General features: G+C 40.7%; 3 protein-coding genes across 3 annotated transcripts; all 3 read right to left on the bottom strand.

Moving 5' to 3' along the window:
* Window positions 1-6,619: 6,619 nt before the first annotated feature.
* hoxc8a (homeobox C8a) lies at window positions 6,620-9,340 on the bottom strand. The gene is made up of 2 exons (XM_043224332.1): window positions 8,595-9,340; window positions 6,620-7,291 (listed from the first exon to the last, which is right to left on the bottom strand). Exons 1-2 carry the CDS (start codon window positions 9,028-9,030, stop codon window positions 6,975-6,977), a joined length of 753 nt encoding a protein of 250 aa, XP_043080267.1. The 5' UTR covers window positions 9,031-9,340; the 3' UTR covers window positions 6,620-6,974.
* hoxc10a (homeobox C10a) lies at window positions 7,157-27,122 on the bottom strand. The gene is made up of 3 exons (XM_043224330.1): window positions 24,564-27,122; window positions 21,671-22,940; window positions 7,157-7,291 (listed from the first exon to the last, which is right to left on the bottom strand). The coding sequence occupies exons 1-2, from the start codon at window positions 25,288-25,290 to the stop codon at window positions 22,666-22,668; spliced, it is 1,002 nt and encodes a 333-aa protein (XP_043080265.1). The 5' UTR covers window positions 25,291-27,122; the 3' UTR covers window positions 7,157-7,291; window positions 21,671-22,665.
* hoxc9a (homeobox C9a) lies at window positions 12,013-17,199 on the bottom strand. Its single transcript, XM_043224331.1, has 2 exons — window positions 14,306-17,199; window positions 12,013-13,205 (listed from the first exon to the last, which is right to left on the bottom strand). The coding sequence occupies exons 1-2, from the start codon at window positions 14,871-14,873 to the stop codon at window positions 12,961-12,963; spliced, it is 813 nt and encodes a 270-aa protein (XP_043080266.1). The 5' UTR covers window positions 14,874-17,199; the 3' UTR covers window positions 12,013-12,960.
* Window positions 27,123-27,335: the final 213 nt, after the last annotated feature.

The following is a 27,335-nucleotide window of genomic DNA, read 5'->3' on the forward strand; positions in this document are numbered from 1 at the left end:
GATTGAACACGTGTGTGAGAGAGAGAGAGGAAGAGAGGGAGCGAGAGAGAGAGAGAGAGAGAAGTTGTTGATCCTGATTCCGTAAAAAATAAGATACTATATCTCGCTTAATGAGTCGTTTGCTATGAACCACAAGGCCTTTAGGCTTTACAGGCATGATCAAGAGTAAACGACTGCATGGACGTTTGACACACTTTGGTCATTACAACTCGGATACAACCAGGATACATCAGTTTGAACACAAGTTAACGAGACCACTTCAATTTTTGCCCCGTCCTTCCCAAATATGACTCACTCGTTAATATCTCGCTCATAAATAACTAGCATTCTCCAGCGCCTTATAACAATGAATTTTACTAAAATGCATTATAGAAAGAAAACGCAATGCACACAGCCCGACGAGTGCAAGCCATAATCACACAACACAGATTTAGGGAGAAAAAAAAAAACAAAGGCCCGGCATTCATTAGTGTTTTCCATGCATCCCATTTTTATAAAGCTACGCTACGAAGTCGTGCAGAATAAACAAACGCAAGCTCGAGTATCCAGTACCCCCGTGTCAAATGACCACGATCAAACACAAGAGTATATTTGACTATTAAAAAAAACAACAAAAAGCAACCACACCCGTGTGGACAACTCAACTTAAATACATTACGCTCACTGTCGCCGAGACAAATACAATTCAGCAATAGGATCCGGAAAGCGACGACACAAGTCACTTGTCAGCGAGGCTCTGCGTTCGCGGTCAATAAAGCATTGAAAGCCACAGTACAAGCACGTTTCCACGCATCGCGTGTCTCCTCAGACTCGAATACGATGCTGTCAGATCCCCGTGGTCCGTAGCCGCGGGTCTGGAAGAAGCCAATAAGAAACGTAGAATCGTTCACTTACCAGCGTTCGCGGTCGTCTGCGTGACGCACGTTCGGTGGCGCACAGAAGCGGATCGCGCCGGGGAACGGCACTAGGATCCCAATCTCCCGCGCTCGGGAAAAATGTCACCTTTCGAGGAGAAACGATCACGTTTAGGCTAACCCCTCGCGCTCCGGCCATCGGGGCTGTTTTCCCCTCTAGGGGACGAGATGGGTAGAAAGGAGACTGGGGAGGCGGCGGCGTCTGAGGACGGTCAGTCACTGCTGGCGATGAGGCAGGCGAGACGAGACGGCGTTATAGCGCGTTTTTAAATAAAAAAATTAAAAAATCCGCCGGGGCTAGCGAGCAACGGGAAAACGGGAGAAAAGAAAAAAAAAACCCGTCTGGCGCTAAGATCATTTCAACAGCACCGCGAGCTCGCGAGTCGATAGATGGGGAGATCCAGGGGAAGACAACAGCACAAAGTTCATGTTCATAGAGTGAGTACCACGTGGTCTGACGCAACCAATGACCGCGTGTATTCAGTCGTAAACTTTTATTACTTAGCTGTAAATTCCCCCTCTAAACAACTAGGAATGTGTTACGTTTCACCCTCTCTCAAAGATCGCGTTTCCCATTTTCCTCTTCCTTTTTCCTTTTGTTGTCCCCGGAGTCGACGGCACTGATAACCCGCTATTATATTCGTCACGTCGCCTATTGTGAAAAACTTTATTAGTGCAGAGCTTAACGATAACGTTCACATTTTGTGATGGTGCGTATTCTGAAAATTGTCAGACGGGGGGAAAAAGCATAAAGGGCAGGCCTGTTGGTTAATAACTGTGAGAATGCGAATATAAAAATGAAATATAGTGGGTATTGCATACTTATATCTAGCTTATATTTTGCTAAAACAAACAAACAGGCACGCAGATGAATAGATAAATAAATAGTATTACTGGTAATATTTAAAATATAAGAAATTAATTAAAAGTACGATGCAGTAAATATTTCACACTATTTAACCGAGGGGCTGTTTCCTTATTTACCCCATTTGACCCTTTAGAGGTTTAGTTTTGGGCATCACTCAGGATCCCTGGGATAGACAGGTCCTGTAACAGGCACGTGTTTAGGGTAAAGTTAAAATAATCACACAATTTCAAAAAGCATTCATGAGAGCAAAATGTCGATTGAGATCCCAACTGATGCGCTTATTAATTCAAAAACGTATTTGTTTTACAAAGTTATCGTTTAGCCTGTAACTGGATGCGTTCCCTGCGTATAGAGGCACTTGTAAGAGAGAAAGTTTAGGATTTCTTTGGATTTTTATTTATTTACAAAAATACTTTTGACGTGATATACGCTTTCGCAGAAGTCTGGCTGCTCTTGTGCTGTGGAATGTATATATATATATATATATATATATATATATATATATATATATATATATATATATATATACACACACACATATATATATATTTTTTAGCATTAATATGATTATTGAATATATATATATATATATATATATATATATATATATATATATATATATATATCAATAATCATATTAATGCTAAAAAATATATATTGTGTGTGTGTATATATATATATATATATATATATATATATTCAATAATCATATTAATGCTAAAAAGTGGTATCTCGTCAGACAGCAGTGGTATATTATAATTTTTGTCAAATCGTATATATATATATATATATATATATATATATATATATATATATATATATATATATATCGTTATATGTTTAATTATTTAATTAACGTAACATACCTGTTAATATTATATTTAAAATACAGCTCATTTAATTCATGAAGCATATCTGAAGCTCTATCTCTATAGATATATAGATAGACAGATAGAGCTTCAGGTATGTTTCATGAATTAAATTAGCTGTATTTTAAATATGATATTAACATGTTCAAGACTGTAACAGTTCTGAAACTGACATTTCTTGCAATTTTCTGACAAAGTTCACTGTTGAACTACGGCGCAAGCAAGTAAAACGCATCGTTTTGATGGGGCTTTACTTTATTTGTCAGTCCTCAGCGCTATTCATCAACACGGTCGCCGGTCATTTTCCTTCCATTAACGAAATTCGTTATATGATCTGGAGTGGATAATTAAATAGTATTAAAATCGTTAATTGCAAGCTGATAGCGTCTAACCTTACCTCTGCCCTAAACATCCTCCACGCGGGTAACTGTAACATGTAATGCACGCGGATAGTTAAAACTGAGCACAGACAAAAGCAAAACAAAACGCCTAAAAAAAGTCTATTTTGTGGGATTGCTATGCTTTCACTCAACGATCCTTCACAGCTAAAGCAACCGACGAAAGTTTACAAAGTCTATGCAAGCTATTACTATTCCCTGCTTCATTTTACATGCCCTTTTAGTTTCACGTCATATTACATAAACAATATGTAAATGGACATACAAATATCCAATAAGAAAAAAAAAAAAAAGCACAATTATTTAACCGAAGAGCACGGCCAAGAGCCGGGGTGAGCGTTCCCCTTTAATTAATCCGCTTTCACTGCAATTTCCCTCTTTTTTTATAGCACAGCAGCCACAAAGAAAGACAACAAATAATAACTTGCACCGTTAAGCAAGTTAAGTCGATAAGCGAAATGCATCAAAAAAACGCACACGCGCAGCCACGCATACATACACTTAAAGCAGTCCCACGTCCACGTTGCTTTCCTTGAGTCTTGTTCTAGCCTGTCTGCAACTGCACAGAAATCAAAAGGCAAAAACGTCTGCCCGGATGCGACACTGTCGGGTTTACACCACCAATAAAGTTTACTGCAGGTATAGTAAAGCCCTCGTTTGGAATGTAACAGCAGTGCAATACAAAGGCAAGGCGGATGGACAATGACCACTGCAATTGTCACTACCACAGGAACTTCCTGAAAGGGTCCATGCCTTAACTAAAAATATCTTTTTTTTTACAACAGGGGACCATCCGACAGCACAACGACAAAAGGAGAGCGAAGTGAGCAGCTACAAATGTCAATCGTTAATATCCTGGTTTTTAAATACAAACATCATAACTAAATGCGTTCATTTTTGCCATCAAAACTCAAAAATGAAGTGGATGTAGCTCTTTAAAGCGGCAGATGCGGGTCGCCACTTTTTTTTTGTACGCGTTAATAATTAGATTTTTGCGTTTATGCAAATTCAAGAAAATGCGCTTCGCAAAATATGGCGAAAGCATCGCTGCGTTTTGCGCAGGTGTCGCTTGTATGAAGATTTCGAGCGCCTGCTTGTAGCTGCGCTTTATTCAACCGCTTAGATTTATGTTTTGGCGTTCAGGATTTTAATATTCGTTTGTAAATGTATCACGTTGCTTTGGCTGTGCTTTCGGGCACGCTGCGAGCTGTTTGCCTGTAAAACCCAGTGAATCTCACTGGTGCTAGTAAATTCTGATATTCTGTTATTATTTCCATATTCTGTTTATATTAGCCTCATCTTCGTGATGTCACAGACTCGCCTAATTGCGGCTGCTTTATTGGGCACTAGGCTACTGTTATGACCTGCCATTAAAAGTTGTAAAAGAGACAACATGTTTCAACGCTCGAGCGTAAAGTAGGCCGCACCAGGATTTTCGCGATGATAGTAATATTTCCATGCACTCGCGAACGTTTATACGTCGACACGTTATCATTAACGCGGATCAAATACGCGTTTGCGGCGACTGATTGGAAATCTCACGTTCCCGGTCATATTTTTGGTCGCATGGTAAACAAATGCAGTGTAAATGTTGCTTATGGTTATTGACATCGACAAACGTTGTAGCTCGTGCGTCCTCTGGAAGGCGTCTTCGGTAAACGTCCAAACTTGCGCTACATGAGCGTTACGGTTCTGCGTTTTTGTATGTAAACAGCGCGTGGAACGGAAAGTTTATGTTTTGTTGGACAACACTTTGGTCTCCATGCTGGACCAGAGAAGACTGCAAACAGCAAACACACCTGTATTTCTGTAGAATATTTACATTTTAGTGAGGTTATTATTATTATTACAGAAGACGGCACAGGTGAGGAACAACGAGATACCTTCACTGTCTCCTAACAAGGCCGAGACCTGCGACCTGTCCTCTCATATGTTTCCCCAGTGCTGTTATTTCGAGCAAAGCCTCTCACTAGTGAATCCAAAGATCATTCACCCCCTATATTACTTTTTATATTTAAATACTATTATTTTGAAACGTGCCGTTATTTGCGACTCTTACAGGTTCTGACGTGAAGTGCTTTTTCTGATAAATTGCATAATATGAGGCGGATTAAGACAACTGAGAAGGAACTTTTATTTCATGATTGTGTTGAGATTTTGCTCGAAACCAAAACTGCACTATTTGACCTGATTTAAATGACGCACCTCGTCTTGCTGCACCGTACTGCGTGCGGTTTAGCTCGTGCTGATATATTAATAATATGACTAATATTTCTGATTAAGCGGGCAGTTCAAAAGCCGACAATATGACCATTTGCAGTTGCGTTGTTTTTGGTGATGTGGAGGCAAATCCTCAAAGCCTGAAGTGTTGCATCGATGGCCTACATCACCTTAGACTTAAAATCTAAAAACGCGTTCAATCCGCCATTTTTGACGCACGCATGGAACGCATGGCTATGCTCCAAAAGCATTTAGAGTCGTCCGTTTGCAGCAGCCTAGTTAACATTAACCAAAAAAAGGCAGTTTGGGGTATTTTCGGGGTATTTTGTGTCAACGAGCGGATTCAAGCAACAACAAAAAAAAAGAGACGTGAGAGAATGAGCCACCTTGTTTATTCTTCTGTTGATTTCAACAACAATGGCGTGGACACACACGAATTTGTCTATATTCACACGAGGAACACAAGTAAAACGAGCATATTGATAACAGCAAGATATTACAAGACGTACATGAAGGTTATACTCAGTGCAATTCAAAATCTACGCTATAACACCAGCACGATAAATGACTCTCTTTCCTTAGGTAAGGTAGGGTAGTAATTAGCGTGTTTATTCATCTACACATAATGTGCATTTTCTATAGGCAGTTTAAGTTGTTGGGGGAAATGTCTAAATATCGTCAACAAAGCAGCAACGTGGAACAAATGAGCCATTCATTCTCGCCAGCAAAACTTCGTTTTTAGGTAGTGCCGTACAATCTTCGAAAAATAGTTAAAGATTGGCTTCGAGCCCATTCGCGTCTTCCGAAGACCTCGAAGAGCTCGACGATCGTAATAAGTGTTTAAAGGGTAAATTACATAACTTACGTTTAATATACTACAAAACAAGAGTCTGTGAAATCTCTAGGTAGAAATGTATATTGCAAATTCCCCATGATTAGGTAGCTTCTTTCGAGATTTTCAAACGATTGCAATCTCTAGTGAGTCCGATAAAGTAAATCGAAAAAATACAAACTGTAACCTCGCCCGCTCGCACAGAATAACAATAAAGAACAGTTAAGTAATCGATAAAGTATGTAATACAGAATGCATTTTCTACACTTGCCGCCCCCTTTTCTCCACGCGCGTGGCGCTAATGCGATATTGCCATATTCGGATCGCAGAAATAATGTTACACCGAACACAGTCTATTCTTTTGTCGATTTGATTCGTAACGTCAGCACGTTGTGGCCTGATTGTATATACAAGACCAATCGTTTTTAAAAGTGACGAGCTGATGCAATTACTTCAGCGTTTCGATGGGTTGCATCTTAGTCAATTTTACCCCCACCCCACCCCACCCCCACCCCAAACATCTTCATAAAGTATGAAATTAATGTTTATTTCCGTTATATGCTTCTCATGCTGCTTACATTTCCCTAAGTAAAACGATGGGTCACTGTGTTGCTGTTAGTCTGTCTCTTTGAGTAATTTGTCAAACGCACAGATCCACTTTTCGCTAATGGTAAAAGTCCTCGTGTGTTGGTAAAAAAAAAAAAAACGTTTTTTTTTTCTTTGGGCAGGTTTTAGGGTGCTTTTGTATAGAGGGGGATTTTCTCACTTTTTGACCCAACTGTTTGTAATAAAATTGGCGCGTCTTCTCTTTCATTGCCCATTCGCGAGACCTCTTCGATATCTGCCATATAACCATAAAAAAAGACCATAAAATCACTCCTTGCTTTCCTCTTTCTCTTCCGTTTCCTTGTCTTCTCCTTCCTCCACCTCGCCGTCCTCGTTGCCCTCTTCTTCGGCCTCCGCCTCAGCCTCTCCTCTCTGGCCCGGAAATTTGTCTTTGTTATTTTCCTTTTTCCACTTCATTCGGCGATTCTGAAACCAGATCTTCACCTGCCGTTCGGTTAAGCTCAGCGCGTGGGACACTTCAATACGGCGCTTGCGCGTGAGGTACGGGTTGAAGAGGAACTCTTTCTCCAGCTCGAGAGTCTGGTAACGGCTGTACGTCTGCCTTCCGTTGCGTCTCCCTGGAGCTTTGGAGTGAAACAGAAATATCTGTCAATCGCACGTCTTCGTCGCTTCTTTCTCTTCACATTTACACATTCTGGGATGCGGTCACAAAAACATCAGCAGTAGCTACGCTTGTTCGCAAGCGCACGCAAAATAACTTACAATTTGTTTGTAATGGAATTGTCACGAAGTGCAATTAATTTTTTTATTCGAACTGTAGAAAAATACACACCCACCTACGCGCGCGCACCTCGACTCATTGCATATTAAAGACGAATACTGGAGCAAAATTTGTCATTTGTTTGAGTGTACCTTAAATCGAGGTTTGCACCAGAGCGTATTCAAATTTCTCAGCTGTAGGCAGACACTAGTTATCTAGGAGATGTATCCAAAATGCTCAGTGGCTTTGCTATTAGTAGAGCTCCCATAAACGCACCCTTTCTGTGCTTGAATTAGACATCAGCTTCATTTTAGATCAGTTGCGCGCAGAATTTCACTTAACCTGGTGCTAGGGAGCGCGCGCGTGTGCGCTCGCTCGCGACGCAGACACACACACTCAGACACACACACACACACACACACACACACACACAAACACAGTCACAGACAGACAGACAAACACACACACACACACACACACACACACACACACACACACAAGTTTTCGTAGTACCCGTCACTCAAACAAAATAAATAGATGAAACCTTTATGTACTCATTCAGGTTCATTACGAGTCTGTTTTAATTAAAAGTGGGCTAGTACCCAATGAGAGCCGAATACACCTGACATTAGTAGGTGTTCAAAAGTTATCTTTTAAAATATAATTTGATTTGACTGTTTTTTATTTTTTGTTTTGTTTGAATTTTTATTATTTTTTTCACTCTACAAGACGGAAACGCGTATCATTGGAAGCACTCGAACAACGTCGATTTATTTTTTAAAAAACCGACACGAACTTTTTCCCTATTACCGTTAACACCCCTACACATCACAATCAAAAAAACGTTCCCTTTGGTCGTTACAAATTGGATAAAATAATAAAAAAACGAGCATGGATAACGGATAGCGTGTCTACGCGATCTGCCCAGCCATCAAAACCAATGCATTCGTTTTTACAAATTTTCAACGACGGTCCGGCGAGGTGGACGAACAAAAAACGCCGCGGCACGTATAACCGTGTTTTCATTTACGCGACCATAAAAGCGTACCTCGCTTGTGTGTTGATCTGTGTTTACGAACGCTACGCGGGAATAAGGCTCCTGACGCGCTGACGCGGACACACGGGCACAGCAAACGAACAGAATGAGAAAGAGTAAGAGCTCTAACCGTGAGGCCGCATCCATGGGAACATGAGGCTCGGAGAGGAGTTCTGACTTAAGTGGCCTTGTCCTTCTCCGGGGTTAGTGCTATTGGACGATTTACAGTCTGGGTATTGCGCTAAGCTGGCCTCTTGTTGGGTACCGTACAGCGGTTGCCTCGGAAGAGCTTCGTATCCGTAAAATTTCGTAGCGTCTCCGTGACATGCCAACGCACAAGGGTTCTGTTGATAGCCGGGGTTGGTGATACCTGTGGTCCCGTGATGGAAAAAGTCCTGTACGTGATGCGACGGGTGTTGAAAGCCCGGCGCAGCTGCTCCATGTCCGTACACAAGCGTGTGGCTTCGGGCAACGCTCTGTGGAAACCTGCAGTCGTAGTAAGTTGGCTCTAACGTTTCGCCGCCTTTGTACTTGGAAAAAAGAGGGTTAACAAAATAGGAGCTCATGTTTATCTAGCATTAAAAAGAGTCAGTCTGCTTGAAAAACAAAAATAAATTCCCCTCTCAGATGGTGGCAACCTATTGTTGCAGTTCCAAATGGCATGCAACGCAGACAGAGCAACCGGAACTAGATGGAGAAATGCTGCCCCTTCGGACAATCTGAGGCAGCTCCCACTTCAGCTCCACTCGCTTAGTCTCTCTCTCTCTCTTCCTATCGCCAGCCTTTTCCTTTTGCAGCCTCAAATCATGGCGCGCGCGGTGGATGTGTGTTAAGGTTAAAGCTGGCTAGCTCCGACGGCTCAGTCACAAGCTCGTACTCTTTTTTTTTTTTTTTTTTTTTTTTTTTTGCCTCCCACCAGCCACCCCACTACAATGAGACCCCCCACACCCCTTGTCCCCTACACCCCACCCTTTGGCTCCTCATCTTTCCAAAGCGTCCACAGGCGTCTACCTTGAAGGGGAAACACAGTTGTCTGTGCTTTTTTTTTATTATCGATGAATAGCATCGGCTGCACGTATTAAATGAAACAATCTTTTAACTTTTTAATGTCTGCTTTAGGACGTAACCGCGGGTTACTGCGGTCATTTTAGACCTGCGGTCACGTTGAAACAATCTGTCTAGTATTTCATTTGTGATATAACTAGGTATCGTTTTCTTTTAAAACGCCGTATACGCTTCGACCGGTGCGCTAAAGGGTTTATAAGGTTGTGCATCGAGCCATAACCCACAGGGTCAACATTACTCAAGTTTACGAACATTATGAAGAATCGGCGAACGCGGCGTGCCAGCTAACTAAACACAAATTACAATAATAATAATACACATGCAAAATATGTATTGTACAATTTTAAGCCTGTTATTAATTAACGTTATTATTTATTATTGCTGCCGCTGCTGCTATTATTATAGTTGTGACAATTAATAGCGACGCCTAATTTCGATTATTTGTGCTAGACTGCTAACACACACACACACACACACACACACACACACACACACACACACACACAGAAAAGCTGAACACGCAAGCCTCTCCTGGCCCTCCTAAACCTTACTAAAAAGTTGTAAATCTGCCGCAGTGACACAATAAAATTGCGCAATAGATGCCTCGTTATTTTACTAGACATTAATGGCGTGTTGTTTATTTCAGCTTTGCTCATTTAAAGCCCTTCCCAAAATATGAGCATGTGGTTTTGTGTCGTTACTTGACAATTTTTACACTCCGTTGTTAAACGGGAAAGGCACACACAGGAAATTTATAGACATCTCACAGTCTATAAAGATGCAGATTCCGGGTCATCGTCTCAGTCACAGCAACACGGCTACCATGGAGCACTTTATTTTTTTTTTTTTGCAACGAAAAAAAAGAGAGCAACGAAACAGTAACTGGGTCAATCATTTTATTTAGTTAAAAAACGAACGCGTGTTGGTTAACGCAATCATTTTAATAATTTGTATTATTATCGCTGATAGACTTTTGAACGGTAAATAGCACATTGCTATCTAAAAGGGACAATTAAACCGAAATGTAAAGATTAAAATGTTATGTAAAAAATAAACAGTGCGCAAAATACGCATAAAAATAAAAAAGCAAAAAAAAAAAAAAAAATCTGTTACCCTTTCCCAGAACCTTCAATAAATTATGTCAGCTATGTGGGTTACCGAGGCATTAAAACCGACGCGCTGCTTTCTAAAAGCATCCTCGGATTTTGACAAAACAAAGGAAAGACGGAGGAGTGCGAAAAGCATCGTAGCATCGACATAAAAACTGCATTAAAAAATAATAAACCCAACGATTGTTTCAAGAATATGATAAAGATGGTGTGACCGTAAAGTTTATTGCTTTTGCGTGTCGACATTTGCTTTTTTTAAGCCAAAATTGTGATTAATAACGGAGAAGGCCGTTTTTTCGGCTCTGCTCTCGCGGCCCAAAACGCGTTAAGTGTGAGTCAACAGCGCCATCTAGTGTGCGTGCGGGACACTTTTACAAACGACCGTTGACTGGAGGCCAAGGCCACACAATTCGTACCGCAAAACAAACAGTTATCCAAATAAATTAGGACAATGACAGAAAGCTAATTTGAATGCACCTTTGCAGGAAACGTTTGACTGTGAAATTACGCAAGGCTTTTAGCAGTACCGGAAGCACGGTTTTAAAGGTGGCAGCAGCCGTGTAGCGTATTAGCCGTAGTGAAAACTAAGCTTTTTTCGCTTTTCAGCCTCGGAGTGACTCCTAAATGGATTTTGTGGTGCTGCTGGTTTGCCTTTGCCCAGAGTCAGCCCGAAGGACTAAACGGCTTCGCAGAGCTCTTTGAGAGCTCCACCACCAACGTCCATTAAACCATAAAGTAATTTAGCCCAGACGTCTAGCCAGTTAGCCAGGTTGGCTTTGTTCGTCTGCATCTGAGACAAACAACACCAAGCTCCAACAGGGTTGTAAAACGAGCATTTTTTTGTTCTGGAGCGGAAACGTGGTCGATCGGGCTTTGAAACGGCCGCATCCTGTTCGTATTGTTAAGGCCCACAAAAAGGCAATTTCAACCCAGCGTATAAGGCTGGTGCTAAACATATGAACTTTAATTATATCTACACCACAGCTGCTTCTCGCATATAAATAAGTGCAAGATACATTTCACGATTAGGTATATTGCTTCACCGTAAGATAAGAGTGGTGACTTGGAGAAAAAAAAAAAAAAAAAAACACGACAGGGCTCTTTAAAATTTTAAAGTTCAAACACCAAAAACGCGGATCTTGCATGGCCTTCAAACCTATTATATTTTTACCAATCCCTAGGTCTTATCAAAGCAAGCCATTATTGTTGTAGATAGTTTTTTTTTTTATTATTATTTAACTTATTTAAGTGTGTGTTAAACATTTACGCGATCTGTTGCTCTGACGGATTTAAAACAGCGTACTTTTTTCCCTTTAAAAAAAAAAAGGTTGATGCACGTAAGACCACAGTCACAAACAACAACAGCGACGACAATCATCTATTTATTTGTTTTATTTACATCTCAGGGTGAAATCGAATCGAATTTTAAAAATGAGGGAAGAGGGCTTTGGAAGCTGGATTCGAGTTAAATGGCGAAATGTGAGCGAGGCGCGGGAGAGGACGAGGCCTGCCGCGGGCGTTTCGGCGTTTGCTCTTTGTGGGATGCTCGAATCTGACATTTCGACGGTCGCAACCAACAAACAGCCTCTTCACAATAACCTTGCCATTGCGCGCTTACTCCAACCTCGGTGCTTTCCGCGTGAGAGCATTGCGCGTGCAGGCCAAACTCCACGATATGACCGGTTAGCGCTCGTTCTCCCCCCCCAAATAAACGGAATGAGACACAAAAAAAGCCATATTAACATGGTTGTATATATTTGGATATATCTACAATCTATGATGAAACTCATTTACAGTTTAAAGAATGTAAAATACACAAACAGGTACATCAGAAACAAACTAAGCACATCGACGCGAACACGTATATATATATATGCATATATATATACTTTTTTTAAACTACAGAATTGTTATTCTTTATAAAATATTCGGCTTTCGGACCTCCTACAAATAATGGAAGCGTAGAAAAGAGACAGCCACGTGGAGAGCATAAATTAGGAATTTGAAAATAAAGTAGTTCAAGTATTTTTCTCTCTGAAACTTCGGGGCAGCCTCTCCGCGGAGTCCACTTTCGTATTTGTGAGTAAAGAAATGTTACGCAAATCCAAACTACGCATTAATACGACTCGCGTCAGGATGGTAAAATTACACTTACATTAAATCATACGTATATAATCGCGTTTTGACGGCCATCCACGCGAGGACGGCCTTTTCGTTTTCTCCCTTTCCTGTTTACGGGCCGGAGGCGCGAACGTTAAGACTCGTAACGATGCTAACGATGATCTTCCTTCAGTCTTTTGATGAGCGCGGCTTTTTTTTGGTCTATTGTTCCTTGCTGTCGTTTTTTTCTTTGTTCATTTTCTTCATCTTCATCCGTCGGTTCTGGAACCAGATTTTGACCTGTCGCTCCGTCAGGTTCAGCACCCTCGCTACCTCGTATCGCCGGTCTCTTGTGAGGTACATGTTGAATAAAAACTCCTTTTCGAGTTCGAGTGTTTGATACTTGGTGTACGGACAACGCTTCTTTCGGGTCGAGCGCGCGTGGATCCAGTTTGCCACAGGATTATCTGAAAAAACAACGTATGAAAAGCTTGATTAGGTGCTGCTGTGAACAAACAAGCTATCCGAAATAGAGCATTATAGATAGTTTTTTTTTAATCTTGCTTGCTCGCGTGCATAAAGCTGCATATATATATATATATATATATATATATATATATATATATATATATATATATATATATATATATATATATATTATATTCATGCCGTATCACATAACAACGCTTCTTCAATGAAATGTCCAGGCTTAATAAACACCGGGTACTTTCACGGGAGCTTCCTATCTCTTGTCTATTTTAAATAGCTTTGCAAACTCAGAGAGAAATGGCGCTGTAAACTGGTGAATGTACCTATTTGCTTTATAGGCCCATAAAAAAGCGAAGGCTTGTGACTCAAGCCTTCACAAGTCTGCGCTCAAACTTCTGCTATGCAGTGAATGCACCGAGAGCGTTCCACGTGCTGTTTCTCGATGCAAACGCTGCGTTTCATTTATATGTAAATTATATTTAATTGAACCGTTCGAGAGAGCGGCTACGTTTTTAATTTGACAGTTCGGTGGTTGTGTTGTAACACGGTACGCGACGAGCAGCCTGTAATTTAGTATTTATAGGTTAGCTATGATAAAATAGATCACACTTGTAACCCACAATTAGCTATGTAAATGCTTAAAACGTTGAGACGCGTCCGGTGCTGCCGAGCCAACGGCAAGGCTACGTTTATACATTTGCGCGTTAAATAACGCGCTGTCGCGCAAGCGTATCGTGCAAAAAAATAATAAATAAATAAAAAAATATAAATATATATATACGCAACGATAGCGATAATGGTACGGCTATTTGTAAACATCACATGCAACCTTCTTAGCTAGACTTGGCTTTTTAGGAGACCGTTTTTATAGCTCGCAACCCGTTTTACAACCCAATCCTATGGCGTTTGTCATCCACGGATAGCCCCAAAGCAGACTTGAGTCGGCCGACAACAGCACAGAGAGGATGAAAGGGTATAGAACTTGGTTTTACGACGGACAACAGCCAACCACCAAGCGAACGCAATAAACTGGGAAGCATCCCATTCTCGGTTGTAAACAATAATAGCTCTGACTTACTCGGGTCTAATTCAGCCTTGTCGTCTTTGTGCTTCCCGGAAGACAGACTTTCCGTCTCAGGCGATGGCGTGTTTTGTTGCTTTTCTCGAATGTCGACGGCAGAGCAGTAGAGATAATCCGTGTAAGTGCGTCCGTTTGAGCCCAAACAGTCTCCGGCGCGGGGATCCTGGAAGGTGTCGGGCTTCAGCCCGTAGTGCCTGCTATTCCCTGCGTATCCTGGAAAAGACACGGTGCCGGGGATAGGCTCCAGCCAAGAGCGAACGTACCTTGAGTCTGTGCCTAGGTGAGGTTGGTGAGTGTATGGATGGTAAACCACTGACGACTGGGAGTGAACAGGGGCCCACGAGGTAGTAAAGACTGGTGGTTTCGGGGCAAAGCTGCAAGACGGGTAATCCGCGCATTCCGGTACCAGGGGCGTCGGGCGTGAGCTGGAGGATATCGGACCGGTGGCTGTGAAACGACTCGCTAGAACATCCTCGCTCTCATGGTTGATCAAGGAATCCACATAATAATTACTTATGGGACCCGTAGCCGACATGGCGATGTTTCCCTTCTCTTTTACATGCATCCGATTATTATATGGAGTGTATGTGTACTTTTTTATCTGACCGTAGAACAATCAAGACAGGTAATTATTTCAGAAAGCTTCCCCAGCTGGGATTGGACGCCTGAGGAACACGTGATTGCGTTTACCCCCAGAAAAACTGCACAGCAGATCAATGCGCGCGTTCTCCCGGAACGGCGACGCGCTTCGAGCTTGCAGTAGGTTGCTTAATACTAACGTTGTCTTTTTCGCCGAGCCTAAATATACGAACGCGGTGTGCTTCTAGTATATTGCGACGCGGCCGATTAACCGAATGATTATTTGTAGCCCCGCGGAGCGACGGTGCGCGTGCGTTAACGCTCTTAAAAAGGGCACTATTTGTCGGCGTAATCAATCTCTGTCTGGAGCGTGCTACTGTGCCGTGGCTAGCCCTGCGCGCATCCCTCACTGCACAATGTTATTTATTAAAACAGTCAGAAAAAAAAAGAAACCGTTGTATATTTCTTTCTCAGTTTCACTATTAATTCTATGTAATTGGAAAGGACCCAACGGGATAATTTTGACAAATATACGGCTCTCGTGTTGTCTAGAGGGTTGCTTTTACGCACCGAAGTCCTATTTTCCACGAGTTTCAAATAAATGCAATTGGGATATCCCTCATAAAATGGAGTTTTAAACAAATCGGGGCGGTGGGAATAGTAAGACGCCTGAAAACGCACCACAACTGCGGCTATATTCGTCAAGTGGTCGTGCATGCTTTTATGTCCTTCAATAAATTTTTACGAGGACCATTTGATTGTTCATAAACGTGTCGTTAATAAAACTGCAGTTGAGTTCCTGGTATAATATAAAACCAACACTACGCTTGTGAAAGGAGTCTCATCAAACCTTTGTCGAATACACTAGAAAATAGACGAGTGGCTGTTCGCAAAGCTCTTAAAATTGTATATATCCGTGATAAAGCTAGGAAAAAGCGTTGTTGGCTTCGTGTGGTATTTTTTTTTAAAAAGGCATGTGCATAAAACAATATAGAGAGGTTTAGTAAATTCCTTGTGCTATCCGTTCCCTTTCCATTTTCTTTCTTTTTATGCAATTTGCCGTTTTTGCGATTCTGTCCAGCTTAATTCCAATTGTTGTCAAACGAGAGAAACGATCTTGTTAGCCGAAAATACAATTATACACCACAGCTAGAAATAAAACTGTGTGAAATATTCGTGAATATAAAGGTTTGCTTTCTTAATTTTCAATTATTAATACAGGCGCGCACACGAACAACAACAACAACAACAAAAATCACACGAATCAATGCAACAGGCTTCTTTAAGGACATGCCCTTTTATGAAAATGAGACCACTCGACCGTGTTTCAGTTAATGCGTGATTGTTTTACGTTAAAACTTTCTCCTAAGCGTATTGCGACGTATTGGAAATGCGTTGATTTTGGTCTGCAGTCATTGTCAGTGTTAGGCCCAGTATGAAATCGGCCACATGAGGTCAGGCTTTTTTTTTTCCCCGTCCTGTTTTCTGTGGGAACACCAGACATTACCAAAATATAGACGCACCAAATAACAATACGAGGGCAATCTGGATTATTAATATTCCGTTTGCCTTGCGAATATGTTATTAAAACAGTTGCGAAGCTATATTAGTCAAACGATTTTATAGAGAGTGCAGCTCGATGCAACGAGCGCCATTATGCCTCTCTTTTCAGCTGCTGAACAGCGAATTAATGTTTTTGATTCAGCAAAACGACTAAAAAGCGAGAGGAAGCAAAGGGCGTTAAATCTCTGATTTTATGCAGTTTCGCGAATTCAGTGTGTGTTTTAAAGGAAGCCTGGATCTGATTTCTCATCGTAATGTACTGCGGAAGCCATGGGATTTAGATTCTCAAAAGTGAATTTAATTTACAACAAAAGTGAAAGCAAAATCTTATATTACTGTATAAATAATTGAAAGGTTTGGTTGCAGACTGTAGCATATTGTGGGGATCAACGCATCTAAATCAAAATTGTTGGGATAATTACGCAGTGGCATATATACTGAACAAACGCACGTTTAATGTTGCATATTATTCAGGAACATCTGTAACACACATAAAAAAAAGAGGGAAAAAAACAAGGAGCTAAAGAGTCTTTATATCTGCTTTTCCGAGGGCGTGGTTCTTTGATACCAAAGTTGTTTCCATCGTGACCGTTTTTCATTACGTTTATTTATTTTTCTTATTATGGTGTTCTGATATTGTTGATGTTAACATGAGGCACAGCCTATACAAATTCAATTTGTTTCATGATATAACGTCGTTTTGAATTGAATAACGCATCACTGAAATAAACAATAACAATAATAATAATTGTTTGACTGTTTTATGAGTGTCTTTGAAAACGTCTAACCGAACTGTGATCTCTGTCCGGCCTCATTTAAAACCCCGTGTAGAGGTTTAAATGAACTCGGTGGCCAACGAGGATGTTTTTCACACCTGCTATAATTTTTTAATAATTTTAGATGAGAAAAACTCGAAGAGGGGGTCCTCCGTGAGGTCGCGTTAATTCGGGGATAACGATCTCGTGCTTGGACTTTACGAATCGGTGGAATACAGTATTCGCTGCAGTCTTGGCAGTTAAACCGTGCGGGGTGACTCAGGGTAAAAACGAGACCGCGGTGCACACTGCACGTTTACGAGCGCACCGTTCTGTCCATCCCAGCATTCAGCTTTTAGAACGCCACGCGGTTTACACGCGTTACCACGCAGCAAACTATTTTATAAGATGCGGGGATATGCACGCGCGTATCACATACGTGTGTGGCTGAAACGCAGCAAACGTCTTGTTTATACGGTGCAAGGAGCTACTTATTCACCCACGGTCCCTCCAGTGCATTTCGTAGTCTCCTTTAATAAACAATGGGGTTTTATAATATAGCTGCACGTAGCTTTTTTTGCATTAGCGTAACTGAATACTTCAAATGGGCTTTGAGTTGTCATTAAGAAACATCAGAGTACTTTCCATTCGGAGACAACAGCAGCATGGCGGTATCATTGCTAATGCACTTTGATTTACGGGAATATATCGACATTAATCTCCGGCGTCTATTATATAAAGTTAGGCTAATCTTTAATAGGCTTCTGCATTTGCTTTAATACTTGACGTTTATAATATAAAAAACAGGTTAAAATTCATATTTCCTTTTTTTCCCCGAGCAACGGTATTTTTGTTTATTTATTGTTTTGGAGTATAACGAGAAACGTTTACGTCTTCCAGTAGGCATACACCCATTTTAATAAAAAAAAAACTATACGCTGTTAAAAGACACGTATCAATCCAGAATATTGGAAATCAGAATCATCCCACATTATTTTAAGATATCGTGTTAAACATATAAGGCCTTCTTCTAGTACTAATAAACATTTTTTTCAAATGTGTAATGTCGATTTCACATTTTTACAAAAAAGCACGATATAAATATGTCGATATTAGATCTCTTTTCAGTCTATTTATTTACGGAGCAAACAAAAAGTGTTGAGAGTTCAATTGCATTGTTATCACAACTGGTAGACAGTCTCATATTACATCATATTACTATTTCTTGTGGCCTTCAGCAACATAAACAGAAAATCAGAGCAAAGGTTTAACCTTTCAATTAAACAAGTCAAATTATTATAGCGTAACCAGTTACTTGTCATATCCAAAAAAAGGCTACTGTTGCATACACAGTATTACAAAAAAATACTGTTGCATTAAAATAATGCATGGTGTTAAATAGCTGCACTGAACAGATGACAATACATTTTTAGCGAACCTTTATAACTTACATTAAATAAGAAACCCTTTTAGCTGCAATCAAACGCGGTTCCGTACAAGCGCGTAAACCAAATTCAGACTAAACGGAGAGCAAAATGCTTATAAATACAGATACATAAAATCGTTTGAAATAACCACGTGTGCTTTAAACTGCATTCAGGTTCGTTCACTAAAAAGTAAAATAGTGAAGCAAAAAAAAATTACATTTCGGAACAAACGTAAAAAAAAAAATAAAAATAAAAAATCAAGCCACATGTAAAGCCAAATGATCTTAGCTCAAACCAACTGAAAACTAACCAGTGTAATCTGCGTTAAACTCTAGTCCAGTGTGTGATAGTGAACGTCTATTCAAAGGCTTACATTAAGGTCTGCACCAAACAGGCCATTGCTAATGCTACTACAGATAGGCCTGTAATGCGCCACAGGTTTGGAAACGGTACTCATTTTATCTTATTTTTATGTGTATATATATATATATATATATATATATATATATATATATATATATATATATATATATATATATATATATATATATATATATATATACTAAGCAGAAGAAGGTGTTTTGATGTCCTCCAATCCTTAGGCTATTTGAGGATATTGCCGCTATATCCGCATGCTAGGCGGCAGTGTCCTGTGGGGCTATTACGCGTGCTGTAAACTCTTTGTTGGTGACGCATTCCAGAGGAGAACCCCATTCACTCAACTGAATGAAAATGACTTTGGATTCCAGACTGTCTCCTCCCGTCGCAAAACAGCTGAAGGGAGGGGAGGGGGGTTAAGAAAACAAGCGTATATGGTGAAATCCAAAGACTACTCTCTCAGGAAAAAAAGACAAGTCGCTGATGAGGCCCTTTAACAACAAGCAACTTCACCAGTAACATTACCTTCACTAAATTAGCCTCTCTTTTTTTTCCACATGCTAAGCCGCAATCTCCTTGCTACTGTACAGTGTATAACATCATAGCACAAACTATGATATTTACAGCTTATTAATCTTGGGTAACCCAAACACACACATCTAGACTGTTTTAAAATAGTATATATATATATATATATGTATGTGTATGTGTGTGTGTGTGTGTGTGTGTGTGTGTGTGTGTGTGTGTGTGTGTGTGTGTGTGTGTGCATGTGTGCATTTTATTATATAAATCAGTAATATTTAACTTACAAAAAAATCTGAAGTCACATGTTCCGCAATGCAACTAACTAGTCAACAGATAACTATAACTATAACATAACATTGTTCCCTCGTCTCTGCTTTTCTGTACAAGCATGTAAGATATTACTAATTAATTCATGAAAGCGTAGAAAGGAGTGTAGTATTTAGAATTATTTATTACGTCGAGTGAAGAAAACCTGTGCATTTAAAATGATCTACAACTGAAACGTTTCGAGTCGCCCTTACTAGGCCGTTATACCGAATAGCACATAGCATAAACGTGCAATAGCTTACACTAACGAATTTTTTAAAAGCCTGATCTCTCCGAGGAAGCCACACAGGTTCACCGTTTATAGCGCGCGGAAGCTACAGGTCAAACATTGCCTGCCATGGATACTACAGCCGGTGTGTTTTGTTGCGGCAAAGCTTTTTTAATGTGGTTTTGCGTGTGCTGTCACTACTAACCGCTGCCACTGCTGCATGTTGCTGTTATGCAAATATAATTAGTGTTTAAATGGCCTTTTACGAATGCAGTTTTGCTATTCAAGCCGTTTACGGGTTATAAAAACGTGCGGTTGGCCCACACGAGTGAAAAGAAGCGTAGCGTTTCAAAACAAATATGAAGTTTAATTTTGTATTTTTTTTTAGGTCAGGTTTCTAAGTCATGAAATTTGTAAAGGTGTCTAGTACGCATATGGAATAGCATGTGGAAAGAATTAATACTTAATTATTTATATATATATATATATATATATATATATATATATATATATATATATATATATATATATATATATATATATGCATTCACACGCACACACTCACACACACTTTTTTCATAATTGCCCATCAGTTTATACTTTTTTATTTATTTTTTTTTTACACAATTTTTTTTTTTAGAAACTGCAACCCCTCGCTACCACCTCAGTCACCATCAAAGTGGCTAAAACGCGTTTGTCCATAGCTTGAAATAAAAGAACGAGCCATAACAAGAAACGGGCTGAGTCTGCCCCAGTCCTTTCTCCCTCTGAGAATCTAAATTCTCTTTTACAGCCCGACACATAAAGGCGAGCAAAGGAGAAAAAGAGCCCGCTGTGGCTATAATCGTTCAGTTCATTTACAATGCCATTTGCGGAAACTTCATTGCACAGGGTGTAATTTAACGGCAATTGTCGCCCTTGATGAAGACGAACTGACGTAATCAAGGCAGTTTCTTGTTGTCGAGCCAGGAAGCCAATCCCAACAACATGAAACTACCTAAACCACGCACCAGCCGCGCGTAACGGCGTTATCCACAGGAGGAGGCAAACAACAAACTCTGCACAGATAAGTCGTTTTATTCCATTTCTAAAAGCCTCGAGCATTCATTTAATAAAACGCCGCGTGCGATAGTTCTGTTACAGTAGATGGTTAGCTCTAATATGCCTGATGAGGCCACAGCTTTGGGTAGTTTCAGGAATTGACACCAAACTGAACGCCAAATGACACTTCCATCAACCAACATCGCAATTTCCAACACATACAAAAAAAAAAAACAGTAGCATGCAAACGAGCGTGTACCTTTAGCAAGGACTGGACACTGTCAAAAGAGTTTTCTGCAGACTTTTAGCAGACCGGGAAAGCAATCAAATGGAGTTGCAGTGAAAGGAGGAACCGGCTGGTATTTATTTAAAATGTCAATATGAGCAGATCTCCGCCACAACGGCACTATCTCATCAACAACTTGTCAGAAGAACCGAAAGCAAAGTCCAGCATCTCAAGAAATCCGTTCAAATCAAAGCTGTTATCCGAGGGTGTCCAGAATAGCCTCCCTCGAGCTCAATCGATAAAAAAAAATAATAAGGAAAACGTTTATCCTACCTTGAACGTTCCGCGCGCGCGTCTGATTAACGTAACCCGTAGGATCCGCTCATTCATTCCCCGCCGCTGTAGGTCTTTCGTTCTTCCGTGTTCAGTCCATCGTATCATAGCGTTCCATTACTCCATAATGAAAGGTTCCCGGTTCCAAAACAGCCAAGGCAGACCGCAGAGCGCGTCGGTGAGGCCAGCACATTGCAGTTCCGAGTATGTGAATTAGCCCTCCTCCACTCACCTTTTAATGCATCTTTACTGCAGCAGCACATTATATTTGCAGATCATAAAATCCACCCCCAGCGCTTTCCAGGACCGTCATGACATTACAATTTTATGACCTTGACTTACTGTGGTCACCTGGATAATATTTAAATCAACGTTATGGGTCTCCCACTCACACTGAAAGCGCTATGCACTTTCTCCTCCTGCCTCTCTTCCCTGTCTTCACCCAAAATTTCTCTGTCAACAGAATACAGGAGAAAATACGCAAGGGGAAGGACATACCAGGACATTATATTTTCCCACCCCCTGTTTTATTTATCAGCCTCTCGAGTTAAACATCAAATAGACAAATACACGTCAAAGAACAAAGCATGCAAAATACAGAGCGCGCGCCGAGGGACAAGCGCGCGGACAGCAAACAAACTAATCTAAAGACATCGAACGGACATCTCGTTCATATATTTTGAGTTCATTTTTTTTGTTTAATTACAAATCCGCCACGATTATTTGCACCAAGCGTCCTTTTCTTACCCCACTGGCGTATATACAGTAATTATTCTGGTCTGTTCAACAATGATAAATTAGGTTCGGATGCGTCCCTTTGCCTTAAACGTCACGGGCCAGCGCTTAGCTATTCTGTATCGGTATGTGTGCGTGAGTCTGTGAATGCAAAATGAGAAAACCATAAAAAAAAAAGAGAGATTGAATAATAGAGAGGGGCTGGACGTGGGGAGCGCGCGAGAGCATGTCATTTCTTATTTCTTCTGCGTTAAGCGCGTTTAGTTGAAACTATAGCCGGTTAGCTCTCGGACGCGACTTTCTCTGTTGAGCTTCTTTAGCTTCATCCTTCTGTTTTGGAACCAGATCTTGACCTGTCTGTCTGTGAGGTTGATGCTCTTGCTGATCTCCAGACGGCGCTCTCGAGTCAAGTACATGTTGAACAAGAACTCCTTCTCTAGCTCAAGTGTCTGATGCTTCGTGTAAGGACATCTCTTCTTGCGTCCGCTTTTCGCTTTTAGCCAGCTCCCCGTGGTTTTTTCCAATTTAGCCTCGTCTGCAGAAGCAAACAAGAGAGTAAAAAAAAATTTACGTTGTGTTATGATCGCAGGATAAGAGCAGATTCAGTGACGACCTGCGCTACAAACGCTCGCTTGATCTAAATCTTTTAGTCTCTTTCCCACAAAATATTTATATATTTTTTGTTCATCAGAATAAGCACCGCGTTACGCATTAAAGCATTGCACTTAAGAGTCTACAGTCTATTATGTCACTGTTTAATGTAACAATGGCCTTATTCTTAGCAATATCAAAGCCATGCAGTGCGGCCGATTCCTCCATTTTGGCATTTAACGTATCTGATATTTTCTTTCACGAATTTTCAATTATGGTCTGCACATGTATTGCTGTAATTAAAAAAAAACAAACAACAACAACAACAACAAAAAATCACAATGTTGGTCATCGGCCTGGAATTATCTTTCATTAAAACGCCTAAGCAAGAAAAAAAAAATTCTTCAACTAAATAATGATTAATCAGCAAATAACATAAAGCCGCGTAAAACGTTTATTTTCGTGTTGGGCTAATTTGTCATTTTGCGTTAACAAAGCCAAGACTCGAGAAGAAGAAAAAACGCAACTGACTTGTGTGTTTAAAACATTTCAGCAATTGTCAGACTCAGTCTAATTAACGTGTTAATAACGGGAATGAAAGAAAATGAATGTTGGATTTTAAAAGACATCATTTAACTGCTTGTGTGAAGATAACAGAGCCTATAATGAAAACGTTCATTGTTTGTCGTATCTCTCAGTTACATCACTCACGCGTTTATTACACCGCAGGTATTTATTTAATGATTTTAGGACCACACGTTGATTTCAAATTTCCTTTATAAAACTGTTTACATTTCATGGCGCCAGACAACAAAATCAACATCGCAATATTAACGCAAACCGGCCAATTAATTAAACGTTTTAAATATTTCAAATAAACTTCGCTTATTTAAACGACGGTCGCTTTTTTTCGTTAAATGTCTACAAAATGGTGTCCACGTGTTTACCAGTGCCGTTAAGTTACTCTGCAAACCGCTGGATTTACCAATTCCCAGCCTATGCCTTTAAGTGACATGCATTCGCGTGCATTTGTGCGGGAGCTGCGGTGAATCCCGCACTACTGCGGGTGCAGCTGGATGTGCCTGTAAACAACCAGCCGGGGTGCAATAATAAAAAAAATAATCTAATTTAACATCGTTTAACGGGTTAGCGTGCGCTGTTTTGTTTTGGTATGCTTGCGCGCGCTTTAACACAACGTGTTAATCCTTAGGTGATCCTGTTTATATCAGTGCCAAGACCTATATTTATTTTGGCAACGGCGTTAAACGCCGTTTCGATTTTAAGCAGTCCTGATATTGTTTAATCGACCGCTCTTCCGTAAAAAAAAAAAACAAACAAAAAAACACGAAGAGCCCATGTGGGCCTGTAAGACGCGGTCAGGACACGCACAGGGCCCGATCGGTCGTCGCTGCAACGAGCTAAAAGGTCTTCTATTTTGACGTGCAACTCGCTTGTCATTTCACATGTTGTTGCCTGCGTGGAAAGGAGCGCGCTTGTTATTTGTTTGCGTGCGCGCGCGCGCGCGTAATAGCAGCGGTAAAGGGAGAGAGAAGGAATTAGTTATCACCTTTCAATTCGCTCTCGGAATCGTCAGTGCAACTGTCTGTTTTTGAGACACTCTCCTCTTTTTTAGTCTGCCTCTGATCCATGTCGTCTCCCTGCGCATTCCCTCCCTTGCCTTCTAGGTCCTGCCTCGCTTTGCCGCTTTTGACGTAGGGATCTGCTGCCGGTGCTTCTGCGGGCGTGGATATTCTCGCGATTGGGTTAAAGTCCGAGCAGAACCCATCCGCATGGTGGCCCCTTTCGCCGGCGTACACCTGGCCCCGTCGGAAATAATCGGGGGTGGAGACGGCGCGTTGATTCGGGTGGCTGTTATCGTCTCCCAGACGGATGTAGGTGGATTTCTCGGCGGACTCCTTAGCGCTGTCGATATCGGGCTGGTAAATGCAAGGAATCGCTTCCTCTTTCACATTGCTGGCTGGAAACGGGCACGGGTGCAAAGGCTGGGCAACAGGTTGCGAGCCTCTGTAAGTTTTAGAGCCTGCGATCCAAGCGTCCCGCTGCGACAGGTAATGCGAGTGCTGATAACCGCCGAGATGCATCCCGGTCGGCTGCGGATCGTCCCGTTTGGAGACGATGCCAAAACTGCCCATCATGGAGCAACCATATTCTGCAGACGTTTGCATATACATTCCAGAGTTAGCGGAATAGCTCTCACCTCTGTAAGGAGACGTTCCTCCCACCAGCGAGTCCATCAGGAACGCGTTGGCTGCCACGTTGTTCGGGCATGACATTTTGCTACTCGACTCGCTTTTCGTTTTGATTCAAAACAATCTGCTTTATGCCGAAGCGGATAAGGACAGCAGGACGCTGACATCTTTTGGGGGGGCGAAAAATATCAGCAACATAATTATGGATTCAAGGCGCTCTGTCATGTGATTTTCAGACCAATGGGGTTTTGAAAGTGGCCTTGATGCGCCAGACCGTCTTGACGTCACTGGGGTCAAGTTGTTGAATTTATGTGGCACGGCGTGGAGCAATGGCGCCATCTAGCCGACTTTTGCCGACAAGGAAACCAACAACAGAACAAAGAACAATCGCTGTCTTCGGATGCGGCGTGCAATTGGCTTAAGCGTCTGCAAAAGAAAGAGAGGCAAGTAAATGAAACGCTTCGTGGAAATTAAAGAAACGCATTACGAGGTGAATCAAAACGAGGAAAGTGCAATAACCGTACAGTTTTATAAAAGCAGTCCACATGCAGGCTCTGTTGTTAAAGTGCCATGCTGACACGTTCTGTTTTATTTTCATTTTTATTGTCACGACACGGTATTTAATCCGTTTTAAGATGTCATCGCACTTTTGCAAATTGCATAAGATGGAGTAATATTTGCATTTAATATTTTATGCATCGCCGCTTTGCTTTCTTTTTTCTTTGCGAGATCAGATTATCACGTAAATGTTCATTATGTCCTTGTTCTAAACTGACTGTTTTTTTTTTTTTTTTTTAAATATATAGGAAAAACGCGTAACAAGAGGAAGGTTTGTTTATTATCTTACTGAAAACTCAAACTGAAACAATAGATTATTTGTTAATTTGAAATGACCAAGAAGAAAATACAAGTTGTGTTGGCAGGGTTTGATAATTAGCTGTTTACGAACGCGCGAAATGCAAAATAAAAACTAGAGAATTATATGCAGTTGCTTATTTCTTAGCCTACACTTTATTTTCCTCGTTGTCACCGTTTCTTTTTGCAAGTGTTAAGTTAGCACGTCGTATTTTATCACGCATTTTGATTATATAATATATATATATAAACCCGGTTCTACGTGAAACAATTTCCATCAGGAAGTTTTCGTCAAACGAATGGAATTTATTTTTCTGCTTCCTACGGTGTTTCCTTGCATGCGCTTTACACAAACGTGGTTTTCCATTTTGGTAAAGACTGATAAAATTGTAAAATGGCACGCTTTGTGTTTCATTCGGTTTCGTTTTGTGTGTTTTTTTTCCAACTCGCGTCGAATTAGCTAGATGAATGACAATACACAATGTACTAAAATAAAAAAAAACCTAGCCCAAAGCTTAGGTATTTTAATGCACTACGGTTGGGTCATTTTTTTGCAACCATTTATGCAATTCGTATTTGTATTACCCCTTGGACTTGAATGATCTTTTCTGCGTTTGCTGGCCAATGCATTTCTCAACGGGGTCAGCGCCTGTGACCCAGCTTGAGACACGGAGGATTGTTTTGATTGGTCTGTTCTCTTATCTATAGCTCAGCCTTTAAAAAACAAACAGACAAATACATTCATGACAGAATATCAACACGCAGACCACAATTTCTTATTCAGCGCATTCGATTGGTTGTGCACGCCGACGTTTTATTGTTGTCTTTTAAAACGTTTTATTGTGAATAATGCACAAGTGAAGAGTTTCAACGTAAAATGCACATTGTTCAAAAGCATTCATATGAAACAATGTATGTTCATCAAAGTGTGTACAAACACACACGCGCGCACACATATAAATATATACACGTGTGTGCGTTTTCTAGATGTTGTTTATATAAAAAATGTTGATATTGTTTGATATTCTCTTTAATATCTGCAGCGTACATCGACGTATTGTAGATATCGGTGTTGAATAAAATAAAGAAATGTAAATAACAAAACTGCTAAAGCGTCTTAATTAATGAATTAATTACAGGTACCCACAATGGCGCGGTGGCTGTCGGATTTCAGATGTGAGTACAAGGAAGACGTATTTCAGAGATATATATTTACATATTTAAATTGCTGTAAACACGGTTCACTGCATATTTACAATTACATGTCTAGAAAC

This window comes from Puntigrus tetrazona, chromosome 23 (genome assembly GCF_018831695.1).
Source record: "Puntigrus tetrazona isolate hp1 chromosome 23, ASM1883169v1, whole genome shotgun sequence".
NCBI lineage: Eukaryota > Metazoa > Chordata > Actinopteri > Cypriniformes > Cyprinidae > Puntigrus > Puntigrus tetrazona.

Coding starts and splice junctions, on each gene's coding strand:
- hoxc10a (XM_043224330.1), bottom strand. CDS start 25,290: ATGTCATGCCCGAACAACGTGGCAGCCAACGCGTTCCTGATGGACTCG. Junction 22,941..24,563: donor TTCCGAGAGCGAATTGAAAG/GTGATAACTAAT, acceptor TTGCTTCTGCAG/ACGAGGCTAAATTGGAAAAA.
- hoxc8a (XM_043224332.1), bottom strand. CDS start 9,030: ATGAGCTCCTATTTTGTTAACCCTCTTTTTTCCAAGTACAAAGGCGGC. Junction 7,292..8,594: donor CCCATGGATGCGGCCTCACG/GTTAGAGCTCTT, acceptor TTCACTCCAAAG/CTCCAGGGAGACGCAACGGA.
- hoxc9a (XM_043224331.1), bottom strand. CDS start 14,873: ATGCATGTAAAAGAGAAGGGAAACATCGCCATGTCGGCTACGGGTCCC. Junction 13,206..14,305: donor CAAGGCTGAATTAGACCCGA/GTAAGTCAGAGC, acceptor TTGTTTTTTCAG/ATAATCCTGTGGCAAACTGG.